Source organism: Protomyctophum parallelum (genome assembly GCF_964188405.1).
Source record: "Protomyctophum parallelum genome assembly, chromosome: 9".
Lineage (NCBI taxonomy): Eukaryota > Metazoa > Chordata > Actinopteri > Myctophiformes > Myctophidae > Protomyctophum > Protomyctophum parallelum.
The window spans coordinates 35,669,568-35,694,321 of NC_139706.1; the positions used below are offsets into that span (position 1 = coordinate 35,669,568).

The 24,754-nt window shown below is 44.8% G+C and overlaps 1 protein-coding gene across 2 annotated transcripts in view; it reads left to right on the forward strand.

Annotated features, from left to right (window-relative positions):
* ppm1lb (protein phosphatase, Mg2+/Mn2+ dependent, 1Lb) overlaps nucleotides 1-24,754 on the forward strand; it is a 64,406-nt gene that overhangs the window by 9,690 nt on the left and 29,962 nt on the right. Inside the window, exon 1 of one of the 2 annotated variants that reach the window (XM_083772470.1) lies at nucleotides 13,310-13,399. The exons of the other annotated variant lie outside the window; for it this stretch is intronic. Within the exon in view, the coding sequence (XP_083628596.1) occupies nucleotides 13,337-13,399 (63 nt within the window). The 5' untranslated portion in view covers nucleotides 13,310-13,336. Of the gene's footprint in view, nucleotides 1-13,309; nucleotides 13,400-24,754 lie in introns of those variants that run through there. 2 annotated transcript variants of the gene reach the window in all.

Below are 24,754 nucleotides of genomic sequence, written 5' to 3' on the forward strand. Positions count from 1 at the left end.
TGTGTGTGTGTGTGTGTGTGTGTGTGTGTGTGTGTGTGTGTGTGTGTGTGTGTGTGTGTGTGTGTGTGTGTGTGTGTGTGTGCGTGTAATGCGTATGCATGGGCGTGTGCGTGTGCGTGTGCGTGTGTGTGTGTGTGTGTGTGTGTGTGTGGTGTGGTGTGATGTGGCGTGGCGTGGCATGGTCTGGCGTGGCTCTGTCTGGAGCCCGTCTGCTAGACACATGTGTTCTACAGTCTGCCGAACATCAAACTGCACAGACAGGAGGAATGCAGCTGATATGAGCGTCTGATGCTAGCAGATGGTTTCTATCTACTGTATTGCAGAAGCAATAAGCTATAAACCGCTGTGAACCAATCCACTGCCAGTTTGCCTGTAATTTGAAGACTCACTGGATCAGGAGAGAAGATCACACTCTATGTGCCATTAATCTGTACTTGTAAGTTAAATTGAGAGGAAGAGTGGGCTTTGTATATGCCTAATTGCCTATACACTTAGTAGATTAAAGTGTTTGAATCTCTGTGTGTGCATGTGTGTTGGTGCTTGCATGCATGCATACTTGCATGTGTGCACGAGTGTGTGCTTTGTGCATGTGGGGAATGTGTGCCAGCCTGCCAGGCACTTGCAATCCTGCTGAATCTTGGCTGTGTGTACTTGTGATTATGGTCCTGAGAGGGTGATTTGTTTGTTTCCTTCTCGGTCTTCTGGGGCAGGTGGTGAGATGGATGAGGCAGGGTGCAGCTAATGACTGTTGTGAGTGGTCCACTGGGAATGATACCCAGCCGTGGACAGTAACCAAGAACCAAGTACATGTACTTGAGTGCTGTACTTCAAGTACATTTTTGGATTATTAGTTTTTTGTATTTTGTCTGTTTTGTCTCTCTGCCACCGTTGGCCTGGTTGCTGCCAAACTGGCCAGTTTTAGCGCCACCATATAGCGCTGCCACAATTATTTCTATAATATTTTTTTGTGATCCTGTCATAATAAATCCTCTACCTACAACACAGTGACTCACTTCAAGTTCCATCTACTGTAAGTAATTGTCTATTGGCATTTTTCACATCTGCTTTTTTATAGCGCCACCAGGAGGCCGAGTTTTACAAAACACATTTTTGTATATTACTACTGCAGATTTTGTCCAGTACCAAAGAGTTATAATATAATCTAGAGAACGGATTGAGGGGCGATAGCCCCGCCCCCCGCTATTCACTTCAATGGAAGTGGCGCTTTGAAGCCATAGAAGAATGACGAAGTCTTCCGGGTAGTACCCCTCGAGCGTTGATATGATTGGTTGGCTCCTATCATAGTACCCCTCACGCTGTTCTTGTGGTACCTCTGTCACGTCTACGTCACAAATTCATTCATAAATGTAACCGGGGCCCAGCCCGCCTGCAGTACCAGGTTTTGACCAGTAGACGAGACGGCTTCAACGTTGCCCAGCTATTCTGAGGGCTTGATCAGTATACACACTATCTCTATAGTGTGATCAAGACTTTTGGCTATAACTGCTACTTCTATGATCACTTCAGAAGAAAAATGTAGACCCGGGCTATCAGTTGGGCTTGTATACAGTATACAGGATAGGCAACCTCACCTCCTCCACCCTAACCCTGAGCACTGGGTTCTCTACTCCCTCTTCACCCACGACTGCACCCCTATGCACGGCACCAATACCATCATCAACTTTTCAGATGACACAACGGTGGTGGGTCTAATCGATGAGATGGCCTACAGGGAGGAGATCCAGCATCTGGCGTCGTGGTGTGCCGACAACAACCTGGCGTTGAACACCAAGAAGACCAAGGAGCTCATAGTGGACTTTAGGAGGACTAGGGCTGTCACTCACGCTCCGATTCACATCAATGGAGCGGTCCCCAGCTTCAGATTCCTGGGGGTCCACATCTCTGAGGAACTCTCCTGGACCCTCAACACAGCGTCTCTGGTCAAGAAGGCCCACCAGCGTCTCTTCTTTCTGAGGAGAGTCAGGAGACTGACTGATCCTGGGGAATTTCTACCGCTGTGCCATCGAGAGCATCCTCACGTAATGCACCATGGTCTGGTACGGAAACTGTACAGCCTCTGACCGGAAGGCACTGCAGAGGGTGGTGAAAACTGCCCAACGCATCACCGGAACATCTCTCCCTGTCATTAAGTCCATCTATGACAGTCGGTGCCTGAGGAAGGCTCATAATATCATAAAAGACCCCTCTCACCCCAACCACAGTCTGTTTGCCCTCCTCCCCTCTGGGAGACGTTTTAGGAACCTTGGTTCTAAGGGCCGATTCATACTCCTATTTTACCGCTGTTTCGGCGCTGTAGTGCCGAAATGATTTCGGCTCGTCAGAAATTTTCAGTAGCACCGAAGAGCCGACTTTAGGACATTACCCGCCCCCCCGAACCTCAAATGACGTCAAATTGTAGGCTCTTCAGCGCCGAACCGACTTTTATTCGGCTCTAAAATAGGAGTATGAATCGGCCCTAAGTCCAGCAGACTTAGGAACAGCTTCTTCCCCTCCACTGTCATCTACCTAAACTCCTCATCCACTCCTTTCCCTCCTCCAGTGTCAGCCCCCCCTCCCCCCAACCCATCCACCATCCCTGTCATATCCGAGACTCTGGACACATCATAGTCTATAACACTATGTGGACTCGTGCAATATGGCCACTCGACTTGTGGAATGCTAGAATTTCGCGGCCGCTTTGCGGCCGCTCATCCCAGAGTTACTTTGCCGCGCACTATGGGAAGAAGGAAATGCGGGAGTTGACTCCACATGTAGTAACGGATGGGTTATTAGTTATTATTATGTGTCCTTATTAGTGTAGTGTAGTCAACACGTTATGGCTCATACACACTGCCCGGTATTTGCTCCGATTATGCTGTCGGGGAGCATTTTTGGCGCTGGCCGAGATCGTGATCTACCTTTTGGGCACGGCTTAACTCAACCTTTTTTGTCCCAGGGCACACTTTTCATAGCCTAAAAATCTGGGGACACACCTAGATATACGGTTTGTGTACACTGTATATATATACCGGTGTGTATATATAGTAAATATATGTATTATATATAATATATATATATAAATATATATATATATAGAATATTAGTGGTCCATGACATGAAAATGTTTGAGAACCACTGCTCTAAAACAACATTGGACAATGATGTTTGACAGTCAGCAATATTGTTGCTTATTCTAGATTTATTTTTTGACTTTTTCGGATTTTCTGACTTGATCTGGCCTGTTAACATTTTCATAGACCTGGTTGCTTGTTTCCCTCTCAGTCAATGTGGCAACCCTAGTCAATGCCGTGTTGACTGTTGTGGTTCTGTATGATGATTTAGCTTAGCACACAACAGCTAGGAGGATGCAGCAGGCTGATGCCGTCATGTTTAACAGTATTTTGCGCAATTTATGTCCCCGAATATATGGATATGGACTCCATATGGAGCTCCATCGCTGCCTCTTTCTTTAGTAGAAGTAGAAATTTAACGTGTTGCTGACTCCCTCTCACACGCGCGCGCACACACACACACACACACAGCTGACGTCCTCTCCCACCGACGTCAGCTGTTCATTTATCTCCTTATTCATACACGCTTTGAGCTGAGAGAAGCTATAAAGCGCCTTTTAAATATGACAATGCTGTATATATATCAGCTGCACAGTTCAGGCAAGTGTCAGTGGCATATTTAACTTTAACAAAATAGGTTTGACAGCTTAAATCCGCGCGGCAGTGTTGTGTGTGTGTGGGACACGGAGTAGTGTGTGTGTGTGTGTGCGTGCAATCAGAAGTACTGGCAGTAGCGAAATAACAAACGCGATCTGTCTAATCGTAGTAGTTAGGCACAAACCAAGTAGTTTCTAAGAACAATGTTGATGTAACTAAGACATTCGCTGAGCGAGCTATATTTTAAATACAGAGATTTAGAAGGAATAAGCGAAATGGTGAGGCGACTCTTCCCGGTTTCTCTGCGGAGAGGGAGATCCATAGGGGAGATCACATTACAGCAGCCAAAGAGGGAGGGGCTGAGAGCTAGTGACGGGTGCGCACATGTTGGCTTGGCTTGGGTTTTCTTATGGGCACATCTTTTATGGGCACATCTTTTAATTGGCTAGTGCGCTATGGGCACATCTATGGGCACATCTTTTCATTGGCTATGCGCACATCTTTTTGTCACGTGACAACTTTAGACTTGTTAATATAGATGGTCTCTGGATCTTAGTTTAGCACTCTGTGCATTGGGCCACGTGCAATAAGGGCTACCTGCAATATGGACAGATCTATTTGTCTATTTATTTATTTAAATGACTACTGCTCAGCCCATTCTACTGTTACTACTGTAGTACTGTAATTAATGTATCCTCCTTACTGACATGTTTGCACCATTGGTGAGATGCGAAAATACTTTTCGCTGTGCTCATCTCTCATGATTTGTGAATGATGCTTCACTATCTTGTTGAATAGGTTATGGAGTGTTCTATGTATAATGGGGCATTCTGGGTTGGTGTCCCATACAGTTGGGTGGTAAGTCACCCTGGGCAAGACCTACGCTGTAGAGGCTATCATTTGTTTGGGCGGAAGTTGCTTTGGGCGGAAGATGCTTTACAAATCAGTTTACATTCTCCGCGAATGAAAGTGTTGTGATTGGCCGGGAAAATATCGTATCCGGGGGAAATACATCTGACGGATGTTCCGGAGGATACATCCGCCAATAGCTTCTCTGCCTTACGTTGTGACCAGGCTTTTCTTTTCGCAGATAAGTAAGCCTGGGACTGAGGCTAGTGGTAAGTTCACTTGCGGATAAGAAGGTTGGGAATTGATTAGCATACTGGAGAGGAAGCTTATGGTGAAAGTCCTCCCAGCCTGAAAGTCCTCCCAGCCCGTCTGTCCACCATGGGGTCAAGAGCCGTCAGCCGCTCTGCCCCTCACCTCTGGAACTCCCTCCCCCCTGACATCAGAAACATGGACTCTATCACCATTTTCCAAACTCACCTCAAAACCCACCTGTTTAGGCAGGCCTATGACTCTGCGTGACCTGTGTCTTCTGCTGCAAGCTGTGTTTTGTTCTGCTTTTAACTGTGTTTTTGTACTGTTTTTAACCTGTACGGCGACCTTGAGTGCCCTGAAAGGCGCCTTATAAATAAAATGTATTATTATTATTATTATGTGAGCTAGATGTGAACAGTAGCAGCTCAAGCAGGGGGGCAGTCAGCCAGATATTTCGTGAAGCCTCATTTGAAATCGGTACTTCATATAATGGCCTGTTGTGGCGCTGGACTGGACCCAAAAAGCCCCATAGCTCCATAGAGGCCCATGTATTTTGGCCCAACTTCACCTAGACTGTATTACCTTAATAAACATGGTCATGAATACTTTCTTCTTCCAGTCACTAGTTTAAAGTCTCATTTCTAATGTCATAATATTCTTTTTGGAAAATTATGGTCCCATTAATTAAAAGAATGACCATAAAGTCGCGTATGTTCTGAGGGGCGTGGCTACCGTTACAGTCTATGATCGGGATTCCCCTCCCACTCAAGAGTCTTCTCCTCCCACTCGAGTCAAAATAAAAACCAACGGAGAAGAAGGGGGGAAGTCCCGCCTCGTTGTCTGGGCAGCCAATGACCAGCTGGTACAAAACGGAGCCAGCCAATGGCCAGCTGGTACCAAACGAATCTAGAAAGATGGCGACTTACATCAGGAATTAGCATATTATTACAGGCTTCATTTTACGTTCATGTTAGACCCGGGGAACGCTTTGTCCATATTTTTTACAGTCTATGAGCTCAAGCCTCTTCATGAGATAGATTGTCTTTAGGCTAAGAGGAGCAGAGTAGACCGCAGGGCAGAATAGATTGACAATAATCCTACACGATAGTAAGTATATTACCATAACTCGTGTTTTTCTGCTGGGTATTCAGCTATCTTCTTTTTTCCCGCTGGCTTTCATATATCTTCTCTTTGTTTTGCTGTTTTATTTCGTCTTTTTCCGTCTGTGTCTCACTGTTCTCACATTTGTGTTTGTTTACACATCCAGTCCATGCATATGGTAGTAGTTGTTTATAACTGAGCTGCTTATTGAGTTCATCCAGGGGCAGAGCTCACAGTCAAACACACTGGATGAGGACATGAACGATGGATGGTGGAGATAAAGAAAGATGTCTCATCAGAAGATGAGAGGAGAGATGCCTGTTGGTGTGTACCTGACAGTTATTCTGGATAGGATGAGAGAGTAAGAGGGAACAAAGGAATGGGGAAGGTGTTATACACCGTTGAACTTGAGAAGTGCGGTGTGGTCAGAGGGGTGATGGAGCGGTAGAGATTTAGAGAACGGAGGAGGACACCCTACGCCTACAGAGATGAAAGGGGAAAGCAGAAAACTTAAGGAAGCTGTTGTATTTCAAGCCTGCAGTACACAGAAAATAAATCTTCAGGTCGGGATAATAATTCATCCTATCAGGAGAACTCATACAGCATACAGGATAAACGAGTGAAATTGTGAAAAGAAAGTGAAGGAAAAGTGATGAAACAAAAACATTAGCACACAAATTTGGAATTGGAACACTGTTAAATTTAAGCTGGGTTCTCTCGGATGACATTGGTGAACTACCTGAAAATGTATTTTGTGTTACTAAAGAGCTGGGGAACGGAGAGAATTGTGTTTGGCTGTTGGCACTGGCAGTCTATGATTACTCGCAGAATATAGAGCTTTAACAAAAAAAAAGAAGGAAAAAAGAAGAAGAAAAGAAGTGTGTGTGTGTGTGTGTGTGTGTGTGTGTGTGTGTGTGTGTGTGTGTGTGTGTGTGTGTGTGTGCGTGAGTGAATTTCCATCGAGAGAAGTACTGGAGTAATACTGCATGTCTTTCTCTCTCCACTGCATGTCTTATTTCTTCTCGTCTTCATTGACCTTTACGCTCTGTTTCTATCTCCCTCCACCTTTCACTTCCTGCTCCTCCACTTCAACACTCCCACCCCATCCCTTCCCCTCCCTGCAGAGTCACCTTATCTCTCTGCAGTCTGTCTGATTTATTTATCACTGCTCTGAAATATTAAAGAGTCTGCAGAGTCTGCCTCCAGTCCTGGGGGGAGCCCATGTCTTTTCCTTAACGTGCACGTGTGCGTGCACACAGACTGTGCCACCGTGTCTTTCAAGCAGAGCACACAATGTCAACTCTGTGCTCCACCATATACAAGCTACTTGGTGTATTATCATTTTAGAAAGAGCCTCCTCCTGGCTGTTACAAACAGACAGTAACTATGTACAGTATGCATACCGTCAGTAGTACTGTTAGTGTTTGCCTAGACAGTATGCTGATGGTGGCTCTTAGAGTGAGTAGCAGGGCTCTGGGAAGAACCATGAAATCCTGACTCATTTGAGATCACGCGTTCGCACGTGTGCGCGCACACACACACACACACACACACACACACACACACACACACACACACACACACACACACACACACACACACACACAGGACGCGTGCTACTATTCTTTAAAGGCATTCCTCTAGGGGGAGGTGGCTGAAGCTAAAAATAATGAGCAGGCCAAAGTGGCAGTGGGCCTGATCCATGGTTATCCCACACCTGCTGTGGAAACTGGGCTGCTTGCTGCCTCTGATAATTCACACACGGTCCTCCCTCACACGGCAGGCGTACACTGTTGTAAACCAATGTTCAAGCCGCTGGCGAATGCAATGCATGAAAATGATGAATTTAAATTTAAATTCAAAGCTAGGCTATTTGTTGTACTGTATAGAGTCTACTTCTCTCAGTTAAGCAAGTGAGCAGTAAGGTACTTCCAAGTAGTATGGACATTTGGCCGTAGGAGTGGAGTGTGTGTCACCGTCCCTTTAGGGCTACTCAGCTTAAGATGGCTCAGGGGCCACTCAGTGAAATACCAAAAGTCCAAGGGCCGCAAGCCCAAATAATGTTGGCCCTATATTGGATTGGATTTATCAGTGATTTTCTAACACACTATGGCCCCTTTTCCACCGGTTGGTTTCCAATGGTGGGCTCACTGACTCACTGTGTAGTTCAATGTAATGGTTTGTCACCTACTGAAGAGAGTCTTGTGTGGAATGATAGGGCAGTGAACCTGGGCTGGATCCTTTCATTCACGCTTTGTGTTCAGTCTTTGCTCAGTGTGTGTGTGGGATGGCTCACAGGCTCAGCCTCCTACACAACACAGTTAGCTTCAGACCCACCAGGCAGATTGACGCTATGCAGCTTCTGCTTCTGTCTCTGTCCATGTCCCTGGCATTAGTCACACATACACACACACGCACATGCGCGCGCACGCACGCACGCACGCAGTGTCTACTTCTATGTGGGTTACTCCTACTCACTGAAGTTAGCTAGCCTATCACACAATATTCCATGTTGTCAAGATATACACACTTAACATTCCTCCACACATCCAAAGTCCAATAAAACCAATCAATCCTCTGATTGATAGAGGACTACGTTGCTCACAAGTCCTCTTTTGCTGCGCACACACACCCACGCTCACACCCACGCTCACACTCACGCGCACGCACAAACGTGCACGCGCATGAAGACACATTCATTTTCAAGTTGCCCCATAAGGGCAGCAGTGGATGGAGTCTTGCAGATGAATATTGATTTTCATGAACGTCTGAATGTTTATCAACTAGTGCCCTCACACACACACACACACACACACACACACACACACACACACACAGGCATTGCATCGATCGCTGTGTGTTTTTTTGATGAATAGGAATGCAGACTTGGGTGAATGCCAGAAGGCCAATGTTGAAATAGGGCCATATTAGGAAGCTTTCATCCGTAGTCACACAAACCCACTGATGTGTGCCAGTGTGTGTGTGTGTGTGTGTGTGTGTGTGTGTGTCTGTGTGTCTGTGTGTGTCTGTGCATCGCAGGGTCATGAGTTGTTATATGCTAGCTTTGTATGACACATCTGCATGCAGACACCCACACACCCAATACATCCATCGAGCACTTGTTGTCTTTGTGTGTCACCAATCTGACACAAGAGAAGACAGGCAGGTGATGAATGCTGGAGAGAGAAGGGAATGATGGCATTAGAGAGGAGAGGAGAATAAATTGAGACATCAGGATATGAGAGGGAGAGAGATGCTAAGTGAAACACGGTGACTTGAGTTGTGAGCAAGTGTGAGCGACTGAGTATGAGTGCATGAGGGAGGCAGTAATATAGAATCTGACACCTGCTGAGTACTGCTTTATTAAAATGAAAAGCCATCAAGTTCTTCACACATAGAGCATAGCAGTGGGCTTGGCCATTTATTTTCCCCATAGAGATTTACACAAATATATATCAATTCATTTTAAGCCTAGAATCAAGCCACCCAAGATCCTGGTGAATCATGACCATAACACCTTTGATTCTGTGAAGAAAGAATAATGAAAACCGGTATACAAAGGGTATTTATTAAATGTAGTATATCATATAATTAATTACGTTATGCAAAAAGATTTTTTCACGCCGCCCACTGATATGCTCTATACACATACACATACACATACAGTATAAATCTCCTGGCAAAAAAAGAAATCTGCAGAAAGCCACGCTTCCTGCCTGTCTTTTTTATGGCTGTCCCAAATAGTCAGCTACTGGTTTGGTTCAACATGCTTCATGGGAAGTAGCTGCGTGTTCTTTTTTTATGTGTGCACATGTTTAGTAAATTATTGGTTACACAAAATATAGAGTTAATATTTGTGTGAATATCGGTGGTTAATGGTAAGAGTGCAACATTGATTGACAGATTGATTGACATTTTCGACTAAAATGTATACATGAACAAAAAGGATAAAACCCAAAAAGGAGAGCTTATTTGTGGTCCTTTGAATACAAAATGTGTGTACCAACCATAATGAGTAGGCCTTCAACAACATGGGATACTGTGAATGGAACCTGCCAAAACTCAACTAATGGATTCATGACAGAATATGTGTTATCTATTGAATGCATTCTCACAGATTTACTGTAAAGGTCTCAGTTTCAATGCATAAATTATTTATTTATTTTCTGTATCTGAGAGCAATGCAACAAGTTGAATTCCTTCCTTGTATGAATGTACTTGGCCAGTAAACAGTCTGTTTCTTAGCTCTGTTTAATCACAGTGGCCCAGCTGTATGGAGATTAGAGACACCATGAATGGATGAATGGGAATCCGGGAAGGAGAGAGATTGATTAAGGAGGGTGGAGATTGCACCTGTGCTGCAATGTGCCCTGCAGTGGCAAGAGGCCTTCAGAATGATAACTACTCTGATGACTCAAGCTTCATTTTATTATATATATATATATATACACACAAGAATAAACCTTTCATATAGGACACATATGAATTTACAATATATGATATACATACATAATATAATAATAGAGGGTATGCGTGTGACATCATCATACACGGTACACCGAAGTTATGCGGGGACGCCTACTGAGTGGCAAGAAACTAATTTCTGGCCTTGACAGCTAGCCCATACATCCAAACGTAGAAAAGTCCTATCTGATTGCATTAAACAACATTATACAAAGTTAAACTCACTTTGATTGAATATAAGTTGTTATTGGAAATTCCACCTCTGACAGAATGAAGTCAAGAGAGAGAGGAAAGAGAGGAGTTGGAGAAACACTGAGGCAGTGTGTACTTCTTTCAACTCTATCCATCCTTTCCTTCCTTCCCTCCTTCCCTCCTTCCCTCTGGCTCAGTGTGAAGGGTTCGCTGTCTGATAAAACACACAACTGTAGCTTTAGAATTAGAAGTGACAGAGATCGCACATGAATAAAAAACAACAGAAATTGAGGGGGAAATGGGAAACGGGCTTACAAACTAAATAAAATAGAATAGAATATGTAATATTGTTGAGATGTTGAGATTGTTGAGACTGTTGAGATGCAATATTATCAACAGCTCGCACATTGTCCCAACTCGCCTTAATCACAACTGGAAAGAGCAACACTGAGGTGAGAGAAAAAAAGTATTGTACTGTACTGTACTGTACTGTACTGTACTGTACTGTACTGTACTGTACTGTACTGTACTGTACTGTACTGTACTGTACTGTACTGTACAGCATTCAGAGAGCGTGGGAGGTGATGATTTTTGATGTATGTGAACATGGCAGCATTGTACCCACGGTGAAGTGGACTAAAGAGGGAAGTGCAAATTGATATTTCACATAAGTGCATGAGAGAGAGACTGAAAGAGCGCTATGAGCCGTTTCCTGCCCAATGAGGCAGGACAACGGAACCTCCATGAGGAGAAGGCAAACCTGATTTATACTTTCTTGCACGCCAGCAACGTGCATCGAAAATAGCTGATCGACGCCATGGGGCGGGACCTTGTAGATCGGATATTTTCAAGTATAACTATTTTCAAGTATAAGTCAAGTCAAGTCAATTTTATTTCTAGAGCACACTTAAAACAACCAAGGTTGACCAAAGTGCTGGACAGCATAAAAAACAAACATATACAGTAGGCAAAATGCACAGGAAGATACAGTAAAAACAAGTACAGAACTGTAGAATGGGAGAGCACAGCAACACATGATTAAAACGTGGGTAGGGGCATGTGGTGTTTGTGGCCAGGGTGAACATGTGTGTTTTTAGACGAGATTTAAAAATGTCCATAGAAGGTGCAGCTTTCACAACTAGTGGCAGGGCGTTCCAGAGTCTGGGTGCAGCGACCGAGAACGCCCGGTCGCCTTTTGTTTTCAGGTGAGTGGGAGGGATCTTCAGGACCGTCTGGTCTGCTGATCTGAGTGCCCTAGTGGAGGGCAGATATATAGGGAGGTGCCAGACCATGAAGGGCTTTAAAAACAAACATTAAAATGTATTCAGAATTTTACAATTTTACAGGCATTTACAGTATAACTCAGGCTCAGACATTCTCTGCAGATCTATTGTATTGCCATGATTTCCTTTTGATGTAGGGATCCACCTGAGGAGAGGGAGGAAATATTGAGCAAAAATAAATGTAGAATTGACATTGCAGGCACATGAGTGGCCTCACCACCAACCTTAACAGGCTGAAGGCTTAATAGATTGTCAATAACTGACATTATTATTTCGTGGAGTGCTGCAGTTGTATACCAATTAAGGCATTAGGCATTAGCTTCATACGTAGCTTCATACATAGCTTGCAGAGTTAGTTCAGTCAGATATACTTGAGGGGTTTCATACTGTTCAAGGATGCATACATATACTCAAGGGGTTAATATGCTCAGTACTATGTGGGTGTATTCAGTCTGTGTGTGTGTGTGTGTGTGTGTGTGTGTGTGTGTGTGTGTGTGTGCAAGACCCACATGTCATTCGCTGATGTGGCAGTCAGCTGACCAATTGGGCAGGGTATTTAAGCTCATTAGCTACTGCATGCTTCTTCCTGCCTACCTTCTGCTTATGGTTCCTGGTTGTTATGTGATGGTTGTTCCTACCACCACCCCAGCACCACCGGTTATTTCTGTTCCCCATGTGGGGTTGTTATTATATAATGCTCTTAATGTTTAATGATGGTGTTTAATTGTGCCGAGCAGGGAGAAAGATGTAGCAGAGCCGAACGGCAAGATAAAATATTATATGCACACTTGTATTCTCATTCTATAATAAATATTGGTTAAATCTATTCGTGAGTTATCTGACTGAACTACAGTTATGGAACCCAGAGGATGACATTTAGCCTATACAGTTATTATATTATTACTTTGTGCGTGTTTGTGTCTTGTATTTATTTGTTTTTTCATGCCTTGTTTTGTTTTGTTATATGAATAGGGAACAGTGCTGTCTGAAAAACGATCTATGAAGACTGATTGGTATACTGCTAGAATTTTGTGTGTGTGTGTGTGTGTGTGTGTGTGTGTGTGTGTGTGTGTGTGTGTGTGTGTGTGTGTGTGTGTGTGTGTGTGTGTGTGACTGTGTGTGTGTGTGTGTGTGTTTGTGTGTGTGTGTGTGTGTGTGTGTGTGTGTGTGTGCGTGCGCATTTCATTTTGTGCCTGCTCCTCAGACTTGCGTCTGTCTACTCAGGCATAAAGAGGCTTTCTGTCAGACATGATTAATCAAACAACAGATCCAGCAGCCCAATTAATCAACCTGGAATTGATTGATTTAGACCTTAAATCATGACAGTTGAAGCCATGACATGCTTTTGTGTGTGCGTACAGTATGTGCATGCATGTGTGCGTGCGTGCGTATATGAGAATGTTATTCACTGAAAGACAATGACAGTAGTTCATAGAATGGGTGCTGCTGAGTGAGAGACAATGACAGTGACAGTGTTCATTATCTTGTTATCCTGAGGAATCTGCTGTGACGTCTAGAGCTCGACCGATGCCAGATTCTGGACTCCGGTGCCAATACCGATTTTGGAGGGCTAGTGGGCTACCAATAAAAGTAAATATAAAATACACCCATAGACAGATTTTTTTGAACCACTTTTTTGAACCACCAGCATAATTGCCGATACCGATGTCAAAAAGTAAAATAATTGTCAATAGATCGGCCAGACCCATGTATCGGAGTGTCCATTTATCGGCTCTCTCTTGGAGGTTGTGCTCACTTCTTTGTACAGTGTACAGTGTGTGACAGATCAGCGCTTTATCTATTTATTGTGGACAAGGACTGCATGGCTCATGTGCATTGTGTGAGGATGTGTGTAATTGAAGATAAATTGCTAGTGGTGACATGCGCATATGGCATGTCGCTCTGACTAGGACATGAATATTCATGGAGCTGATGCATCAGTGTGCAGGCTGCAAATCCCAAGAATATAAATAGCGTCCAAAACATCTCTACTTGCCAGGTGTGTGTGTGTGTGTGTGTGTGTGTGTGTGTGTGTGTGTGTGTGTGTGTGTGTGTGTGTGTGTGTGTGTGTGTGTGTGTGTGTGTGTGTGTGTGTGTGTGTGCGCGCACGAGCGCGCGCTCAAAGGGAGATTATAGGTCCTGGAATATATGAGCAACTGCGGGTATGTAAGATTTGAGATAGATTCCTGCGTATGCGTGCGTGTGTGCTTGCGCGTGAACTTGTACAGTATGTTGCAGAGGCGTAGCTGACATTTACTTAGATATTCTCCTCAAGGCTTTTAGTGCCCCACATTTCTTTTTCCTTTCTTTTTTTTCTTCTTTTTTTAACTAAATTGTTGTCCCACGATTTTTTCCCATTTCACCCGGTGCCAAGGCACATTTTTTACAGAAATACACTTTATATACATATAATAATAGTATTATGAATAATAACTGTAAATTATGTGGGTAAATGACACTGTCTGAGCTTCAAAAGGAGCCAGATGGTGTTAAGTTTCTTCAGTTTTTTATCACCAGATAAGAGAGTTGGAAATAATAACACAGAAACAGAAAGGCTGGATTGTGTTCTTACTGCATTTGGACCAACAGTTCAAGGACACTTTCAAATGCGGAGGCAACAGGGATCCACTTTAGTAGTAGTTTTGTGGAAGAGTTCCAATTGTAGACGAAATGGACAGACAGGAGTCGACGGTGTAATCAAAGAAAGGTTTATTAATCCATAGAAGTAGTTTGTCAGACGAGAGATGTCATCTCACAAAGGTCCAAGGTCCCATGCACAGATAGCAAGATATCGGCCGGAGTTCCACCGCCAGCCTGGTAGAACTCCCTATCAATGGTAAACGCCACCGTATTTATGCACAAATTAAGGACCTCCTATCTCTGGTTTGATCCTTATTAGGCGGTATTGGGCCAAACCTCTCCGGATGACCGCACGGGAACGGTCGCCAACACCTGCTTTGTTGTGACCACGGTTACCCTCTGTACAATAACAGTCGTCAACCGTTCAATAACAACCATTAATCAACCGGTCCTCCTGGGCCCAATATGGTGGGTTCTCGTACAGGGGGATATGAGGTGTCCCTTGGACGGCCTAAACTGCGATTGTTCTTTGCCAATTTCCCCGGGTGATGGATCGACGTTCGACACCTCACCCCTCCACTCCCGCAACAATACTTTCCTTATTCTGCAAAACAACATCTGGCTAACCGATATGCTTTCGCCACGCGGCATCGCCGCTCTCTAACAGGAGAGAGGTCAGATAAGGAGAGAGGCCTTATTTAACCTAACCTGTGTATTGTTCAGCAAGGCCTCAAAAGTACATGGAGGGTCTAGGATACAGTATTAGGATACAGAGTGAACAGAGCATATTATACAGTCCATTGAACATTAGATATACCTTGGGTATACAGTATATAAAACATTAGATATACATGGGGTATACTGTATGGGGTCCATCATGATATAGGCTAATACCCATAGATCACACCAGGGGGTCTCTTATATTTCAATTATTCCCCAACAATCCCCCCTTTATACATAATCACGTGATAAGCGCGCGTTCGCGTAATGTATAACATGTTGCTGATAGCTCACTAGGGAATAATTCCCCCAGGGTTTCTTGCACCTGGTTTGGTTTAGCGTTACGGCAGCCGTTCGGTCATCTCTTAAATTGGTTAGTAGGTTCTGCCAATGGTCCAGTGGGAAGGACCTCCTGCCCGTAGAGATACAGGACTCTTTTCTCCTCCCCCCTGTATCCCTTCCTTGGCCAGAATGCATATACTGATACATCACATCTCACACAGAAATTCTGAAGATTATACTTGTGAAGATTATGCTTGGGCCGTCATGCACATACGGTTATACAGTATTACAGACAGTTACATACTTCCTTCCTCTGAGGCCCTCTCCGCCCCAAGCCTTTCCTGGATGACCCTTTTTTCCAGGCTTACCCTCCCTCACCCACAGTACCGATGCTCGGCTCCGGGTAGCCTGTCTCGCAATGTCCGTTATTCTCGATCGGTGTCCGTTCAAGCGCTTGCGCTCGTATAGTCCGTTACGCATTGGCAGTTTCCCCCTCAATGGGGCCGGTATCCTCTTCCGGTTGCCAATCTGGGCCGGTGGGGCAAATGGGGTCCAGTTCTGTTTTCCCCGGGAAGCCCAGTCCTGTCGGGTAGCCGTTTCCCCTGGTCAGATGGACCAGGGCTGCCTGCAGGGCCATTATGCCTCCCACCTGCCTACTCACCAGGGAGCCTGCGGCGGACTGGATCATTGGAATGCAGCAAAAAAACTCTCCCCTTCCACCTATCTTCCCTGTCCGCAGGCCTCACTCCAGGTGGCCGGTTCCTCCCACCCAGTGTCAGTCCACAACGTGCGCTCCAATGTTGTGGCTCCTCTGTCCTGGTCACGCCTTCCTCCCCCCTTTCAGAAGTTTTCCCTTCTGAACTGGTGGCGTGGACTGAGCGGTTCTCTCGGCCTCCTCCCGTGCAGCTGAGTACATCCCCAGCGGTTATCCGTCTTTGTCCTGCTCTGGGGCATCCTCCCCTGAGGCCTCCATTCCCCTCTGGACTGTTGACCTCCGATCTGCAACTGACAGAAAAAAAATAACAATCTCTGCCTTCTTACCCCTTGCATTCCTTGTTTTTGGTGCGGGGCCTTTTACACGTGGGGCACAACAGGTGCCTAGGGAACCTTATTACTAATAGTGGTCCCATTCTTAGTAGCCTATAGCATACTTTCCTTGTTTGGGTGGTCGCTGCCACGGTCATTGACTAAAGTACTATAACCTAACCTCTGGCTTCCCAACCAAACTCGTTTGCAACCGAGTCCGCCCGGGAAGCCAATTTGGCCAAGCGTCCAATATCGATAAGGTGGTTTCACCTATGGATCATCCTTTGTGTGCGGTGACCCTCCTCACAACAGGCGAGTGTACAGATGTGCGCTTTTTAACAACAACGTCTTACCTTGGCTTTCTTGCTTCTTGGTTTACCATTCTGGAGTCGTTTCCACCGACCTCCGTCTCATTACCTGTGAACGGTTAGTCGCTTCTTCTGAAAACCCTCTCAGGGTTCTCGACTAATTGCTTCCGGCATATTTTGACATTCCTAATAACAAATGACAGTTACAAAGTAACTATTTTGGGAAGTAACCCTTTACATTCTTGAATGTCACTTTTTACAAATGGGCTTTATAATGTGGTCCACTTTACTCCTCCCCTGTCTGTAACCTGAGCCGTCACACAGCGCAGAGGAGCCCTCGGAAGAGCACATAGACAATAAATTAATTACAAGGGGTTATTATCTCACAAAACAGCATGACCCACCCCAGGCTGGCATCAACACTAATTCTTACCTTTTCATTACTGTTCTGACTACATTTTAACTCCATTTTTTAAGCAACATGCTTGTAAACTCTTTCCTATCAGTATGCCCTATATCAAATGTATCATCTTAAAATCGTATTTCACTATTCACTGTCCTAATAATTTCCTTAAAATATAGGCTATGTGTTCTATTTCCCTCAACCTACATTTTACTGCTTGGGGAATTTAACATTCTTATTAATTGGTAAAATGGTAGACTGCTGATCAGAATGAGGCCATACACTATTTTAACAATAGTGATTATAGCTACCATTTTCATAAAGGTTTAACCCCACACTATAATTTAAATAGTGAAGTTAATAGACGAGGCTATCGTGGTTACTATTTTACCTAAATTACTTTTAGCTCCACGTTCTGACACAGACAAGGTCCACAATGCATTTAACTATTAAAAGAACAATGCCCCACTATGTGGCACGAATATGTGGTACGAATATGCTTAAGGAAATCTGTAGATTACAATGAGCAACAGCTGGGTTCACATGTCACAATTACAATGAGCAACAGCTGGGTTCACCTGTCACAATGTGGTCAGATATTTATTATTCTTTTCCTCATCCTACACATTTGATCACTCTTCAGTTTCCCTTATTCAGTCTTCCTATATGTGTATGTGTCCATGTATCGCAGCAGTTGTGAAATATGTTCATGTGTAGCGGCAGCTAACATATGCTCCAATTTCAATTTATGATGCCGATCCCTGATATCTTGGGCTGAGATCTTGACATTCCATATTTATTCATTAATTCATTTGATTCATTAATTCCTTTGATTTATGACTGATGTCATCTCCTTAAATTGTTGTTATAAGTAACATCCTTTCTCCTATTGTCCCATTACTCAATTACTTCTCTTCTTGTGCCATACTAATAGCTTTGCATCTTTGTATTTGACTATTTGGATGTAATCTTTCCTACACCCCCCTTTATACTTTTCCATTGACTTAAAGCATTTTTTAATTTGATCCTGACTAATGGTGGCACCTCTTTTAGGGTGTTGCACACAACTGGCTTTTTATTTTACTTTATTCTTCCTTTAATTAGTTTACTTGCGGTAGATTTTGATGCTTTGCTGTATGCGCTAGATTTTGATGCTATTATCGTATGGTTGCTCAGTTTGTGTCTCAGTTTGTGTACATGTTCCTGTATACGTGTTGTGGCCCGTTATTCTCCGCGTAATCTTGCCCAGCTGTGGGAACCCACAAATATATATCATTATGATGGTTCAGTTGCTATTGGTATTTAGCGCTCTAAATGACGTGTGAGCACTTTGAGACACATTGTCGCCTCTCAGTCTATTGCCTGAATCAGAATGCAAATCATGCTTTAGCTATTGAAAAATAGCAGATCGTGATGAAACAAAAATAATCAACGGGCACCTGTCTGTGCGTGTGTACCCTATATGATCTGCCTTTACTGCCAACAGGCCAGTGTTTAGTTTGAGCAACTCACCCCCCTCGTTGCTCCGCCCACTTCCTTGCCGGTGCCCTCCTGTGGCCACGGTTAGTGACCGTATGCATCCTGCTGGTCGCCTGCATCTGTATCATTCGGTGTACAAAATGACCAATGTTATAGGTTCTTGGGACATGTCTGCCCTGCGCAGCTTAGAAAAGGTCGTATTCCTCGCGCAACTTTTTAGTAAAAAATCGTATTCCTCAAAAATCGTATTCCTCTTAGTCTTTGTTGGTGACGCGGCCACCCCTCCTGGCGGTCCAACCGCGGTTTCACCCTTTGCGTTGGTGTTGCTCATGCTTTCGCTGCACAAAAGCGATCCCCCTGAACAAAGACCACCAGCTCTCCTTCCTTTCACGCTGGTGCTTTTGCCAACTGTCCCCCCTTTGGACATTGCCTATAAGAAAAGTCAAGGTCCAATACATCGTGACAACACTTAAAACATGTCACAAGGGACAAAACCCTGCCATGTGAACAAGGTACAAAAAAAATCCTCCCAGGTGTGTGGCTGTCTCGCCGCCGATAGGCTGGAAAATGGAGAATAGTCCTTGTTGCAAAAAAAACAATAAAATCCGTGTTCCTCCGACTCTGCCTCCTTGAGTGGGGCTGGGTGGCGATAACGTGGGCCTGGGTGGTGGTTGGTTTAGAACTTCATTTCCTGTGTTTCTTTCTTACTTTGTATATAGGCAATTTTACAACCCATCTTTAAGATTTGTGTGCCCCCACTACCCCAAAGATACGCATCTGTACCCCTATGTGTGTGTGCGTGCGTGCATCCGTGTGTAATCTGTGGGTGCTTTGTAATTTGTGGGTGCTTTGTAATTTGTGGGTGCTTTGTAATCTGTGGGTGCTTTGTAATCTGTGGGTGGTTTCCTTAACCTTTTATTCACTGTTTTTAAGTCTGTTCTTTTGTAATGCAGTTTTGAGTGCAGCAGCCTAAGATTTTGTGGGTAACCATATTTCCCAATGATTGTGGACTGGAGCAGCCATAATCAGTTACCACATACGTTTACAGGCACTTTGCTGGAGCTTCTAGGACAACAGAGGAAAAATGTTATTTCACTATTTTAACCATCCGCCCTATATAATCTTTAATTGTGGTTTGTTATTCTTGTGTTGCCTTTTGGATTGAGCACGTGTGGCTCTCTGCTACCATGTGTCGTCCCAACCTCATCTCCTGTTAGGACAAAAGCTATAATTGTCGCAATTGTAATCTCAGTCCAATATACCACTGACTCCCATCTTATGGCCAACTGGCCTGTATGTTCCAATTCAGTGATATTCCTGAGCCATATGGTTCTGCCTTTACTGACTCCTGTGAATTTCATAGCTCGTGTTGTGTGCCCTAATTAATTGGGGATGCGTGGGCCAGGGGCTACACTTCGTATGTTTATTATCGTTTTCTTAAAGGTGGCTCCATACCGATAATCGTTGGGTAAGCTTGTACTTGCTCCCCTTTTCCTAATTCTTATGGGGTTCCACTGGGGTTGGATGTCGACCCTGAAGTGAACGTTGTGTCGTCTCCTGTGACCCATGTAAAGTATTATCTGGGCTGAGTTTCTGTTGACCAGGTCCCCTTCTAAATAGCTGTCGTATGATTTTTGCAATGCTGGATACGCCCGATTCAGCACTAGTTTGACAAATTTTCGCGTCGGTACCCAGTGTAGTGGGTCAACTGTCAACTTGTTGACCGTAACGTGTTTGAGCAATCGCTTTATTGTTCTTTCCTGGGATACAGTCCACCAGTCGAATTGTTTTCCTGGATTTTCATAGGTTGTGAATAATTCAAAGCGTCCAGGGCGTTCATTATTTTGTTGAAAATTGGATGACCTGCCTGCGTAATGTGTGTCTGGGACTATAATGTGGAAATTGGATGACATGCCTGCGTAGTGTGCTACCCCTCTGGGACTATCGCTGTTATGCTATGTCTCTGGATCTTTCCTTTAAGCCTTAACTATGAGTATGTATAGAGTGAGTTTGTGAGGTTTCCTCAACCTGCCGGTCTTCTTGGTTCTGGCCCTACATTCTGGGGTTGCACGTTAATATTTATTTTAATTGCATCGAACGTGACTCCGTGCCGGTAGTCACAGGGCTTGTATGTAGTGGCTCCTGGTTTTCTTATTCTGGCAGGGAACCACTGGGGTTCGACTCGTATTGTTACGCTGAGTGCTAGTCGTGTAAGTCTTATGCGGAAGGCATGCCGGTCCTCTAAATCTCCTTCTAGGTATCTATTTCTTGAACCTGACAATTGTGGGTATTCCCGGGCCAGTATGGTCTTTGCAAAGTTTAGAGTGGTTGCGTCGTTACTCGGGTGTAGTAGAGTGGGTGCGTCGTTTCCCGGATGTATTATGTTTACTGTAGTTCTTGGGATGAACGCGTCTACTGCTTCCTTGGTGGCGAGTTGTTCCCACCAAGCAAATTCTAGTTCTGTGTTATTATATGTTTTAACGGCTCTGTACGACACCTCTCCTGCTATGGACACATGAGGACTGTCCATACCATATTAGTATGATTGTTATTTTGACCTCTAGGGTTGGTATCTTTTCTTTTATCCTGCCTGCTCCCCTGGGCCTGGGTCCATGACGTGACTATATACCACGAGGTTCCTAAATGTTTCCCAGTATAAGTAATCGTTTGGTTGGTAACCTGTGGCCTCGAGTTTTCTAATCCTGGCCGGATACCACTGTGGCTCTACGTTCACGTGTATACAGATTTGTCCCTGGGTCACTCTAAGTCGTAATGCTGATGGGTGCTTTGGTGTTTCTGGTGGTGTTTCCAGCCAGTTTCCCGAATCTTCTAGATCTATCCCTCCTGGGTTTATTAGTCCTGGAAATGCAGAATTCAACACAGATTTTAGAAATTCCTGAATGGACACTGTGTTTCTGGGATCCACTAAGTAAAGTACTGTGTTTGCGAGGAATGCCTCTATGGCATCCTCTTGGGGAATATGGTTCCACCAGTCAAATTTGAAATTAGGATTGTTATATGTGGTGAATCCTCTAAATGGCTCCGCTTCTGGCTCAAAATTTGAGGCCATTCATCTATGGGGTTCCAGCTCTGTGTGGTTTGTCTTAAGTATCTGCACACCTCTGTGACTATATGGGATGTGGCTCTCTGGGGCGCTAGCCTGGATCTTTTACTGGGCCATCTACCTATGTGTTCATGTATACTTATCTCTTTTGGCCAGATCCTCAGGCTTTGTCTTTTTGGTATTGAGAGGTGGTGTGGTACCGGTTATTTTTTCTCCTTCTGCAACATAAGAACACATTCAGCATGATTATTAACCTTGATACAATGTCTGAGGGTAATATGGTACTCTTTAAATCGTTTACTCATACATCAGTGAGATGCATTTGAAAGCCCCGTAGAAAATCTGTTGAGTCCAGTATTTATACCGTCTGCGTATGGTCTCTGCCGTTAATTGGACGGACTGCTCTTTAGTATAACTCAATGCCTCTTCCGGAAGCGGGAATAACGTCCGATATCGTGTCTTTATGTAAGAGTTAAGAGCCCACATGATGTTTTGTTGTCGTGGTGCGACAGACTTCCCCACAATGAGCTGTGGAATGAACAGTATGGCATTAGGAAATGTTTTCTGTGCGGCTGCATGTAAGTCATCTAGGTCCCCTATGGTTTTTGAAATTGTGTCGTTGTTGTTGGTGCCTGCCGCTAAAATCACAATTTCCGCTGCATAATCTGTGGGTGTGGTGGATATTATTTGACTTAAGGTCGCCAGGGTTGCCCCAGGAATGATTTCAGTGTGTACTTCTTGACCAAGTTCCACTTGTGGTGTACTTGCAAAGTTTTCATCAGCTAGTATAAAAATTAATTTGTTTGTGTCCCTTTTCCCCTGGTTGTTGTCGTTTTGGGGTGTTTTGTTCGACTCTGTGGAGGCGGAATCCTTGTTTGTTCTTGTAGCCCGTTTGCTTTTTGGTGTGGCCTGTTTGAATGTGATTCCCTCCTGTGTACAGTAGCGTCTGATGTGGCCGATTACGCCGCAGTGAAAACACTGTCTTGACTCTGGATGGGAAGACATCTGCTTTATTTCCTGGCCGCCAGGCTGGTGAAAGGCGTCTCGGGATGCGGGCTAAACCTGTGGGAACTTTGCTTAAAACCTTTTTTAGGGAGATACGCCTGGTTCTACTAATTTCCAGGAACCATTCGTTTATTGACTGTGTCTACGCCTCATGTGTTCCAGGGTGCAGTTGTGAAATGCTTTGTAGCTTCTTTTGTCTACTATTGTGATTTTTATGATGTGAGTGTGGTTATGAAATAATCTGTAGTTGTGTGGGCCTTGGCTGTCATCCTCTATATAACTGTGATGGTGCTCTTCTACCTTTACTCTGGTTCGCTTGGATCTTTCAGACCTCCCTCCTGCTTGAGGGCGCAGTCCTGGGCTAGACCCCTTTCCTCTTTGAGGTCCACCGCCCAGGCTACCCTGGAGAGAAGACTTCAAGTCTTTGCTTCCCGGCGGCTCCTTTTCAGAGCCCACCGATCACAAAGAGCACTGCTCGCCTACTAACTCATTCGCTTTTGGCTTACAGTGGCCTGACTGTACATTGAGCGGAGCACGACGGCCAACAGTTCCATCTGTCTGGACTTACTGTCATTGTGACCCCACCGACCGGTGACGCAGTCGATAGCGAGCTCCCGACCCCGTAGTGATGGTTGGTCACCCAGGAGGAACCCGACGGTCTGATCCGGACCCCACTTGGCTATGGGCTATCCGAACTTTGACCGTTTTCACCAGCCTTGCCTGTTCACAGAGTCCGTCTCTTCCTACGGCATCTCTGCTAGGTGTGGACTGTCATCCACGTACCACGCGTTTACCCAACACCATACACATGTGACAAAGGCAACTTATTCCATTAATTTGACCTCTTGTCATTGACCTCTTGTCCCTGACACTGACTGACTGACTGACTGACTGACTGACTGACTGACTGACTGAGTTACTGACTGACTGACTGACTGACTGACTGACTGAGTTTGTCACATGTATACAATGCGGCAAAGGCGCCGACTAGGGGATACCACGGTAGGGTGTTAATTCACCCTTCATCAGACACGGAGGCCTTCAGTCGCTCTCCCCAGCACTATAAAACGTCTTTAACGTGCCCTCGGAACCTCGCGGTTCCACCGTCCCCTGTTCCACACAAGGTTTGGGGAGCCCAATCCCCTTCCCTTATGTGGTTGTTTTCCTGGCCCTGGTGTAATTGGAGATGTGCATGTATGTAGTCTTCGTGTGTGTGTGTATGTATGTGTTTGTGAATGTGTACGTGGTTTCCTCTTACGTGCCTGAAGGTGCGGTTGTATTCTTCGGTTATTGTGGCTTCAGTATGTATGCATTGGTACTTGTTTTGGTATAAATGTTCATTGTCTATAGTGTCCCTGCTTCGTGCCCTTGTATCTGACCGTGACACTGTTTCTGATCCTAACCGGCCTAGCTCTGGTTCTAATGTTAGCCAGGCTGGTGCAAGGCCTTTGGCTCTGTGCTCGTGGGTATGTCTGTGGTGGTAAGTTGTTGTGTAAGTGGTAACGCGACTGTTTGGTGTTTGTTGAAATTGCTTTCGTTCAAAATCTGCTGTAGTGTAACTATAGGATGTTGAGCGTACTACCCTAAACTGATCTGCTATATTTTCTTCTATATCCTGTACTATATTGTCTTGAGCTCTCTGTATATTTTGTGGGTTGTGCCCTGACTGGCCTAAGGTTTCTTCTGCCATTAATTGTGTGTGGACTTAGACTTGTATGGCTGATGTTTCTGGCTGGGTACCCTCCTGACTCGGTCTGCTTGTATGACCTTTACTGGCAGCCACAACACTACTTGTTGTGCTTTCTCTATATTTTGTGGGTTGCACCCTGAGTGGCTTGAGGTTTTGTCTGATATCGTCTCGCTACCTGTGTCTGCCCTCTAGTGTGGTGGACTTAGCTTTAGTGTGGCTGCTGTCTCTCTGGTTGGGTATGTCTCTGAATCGGTCTTGGTTAGCTTTTGTCTCTCACTGCGACCTGTATGGTGGCGCCTTGGTGGCGGGTCAGCTTCCCTGTGCTGTATGGGTTAGACATAGGATGGTGTTACCGGAAATCGTTTTGCTTGATGCCATAGACCACTGC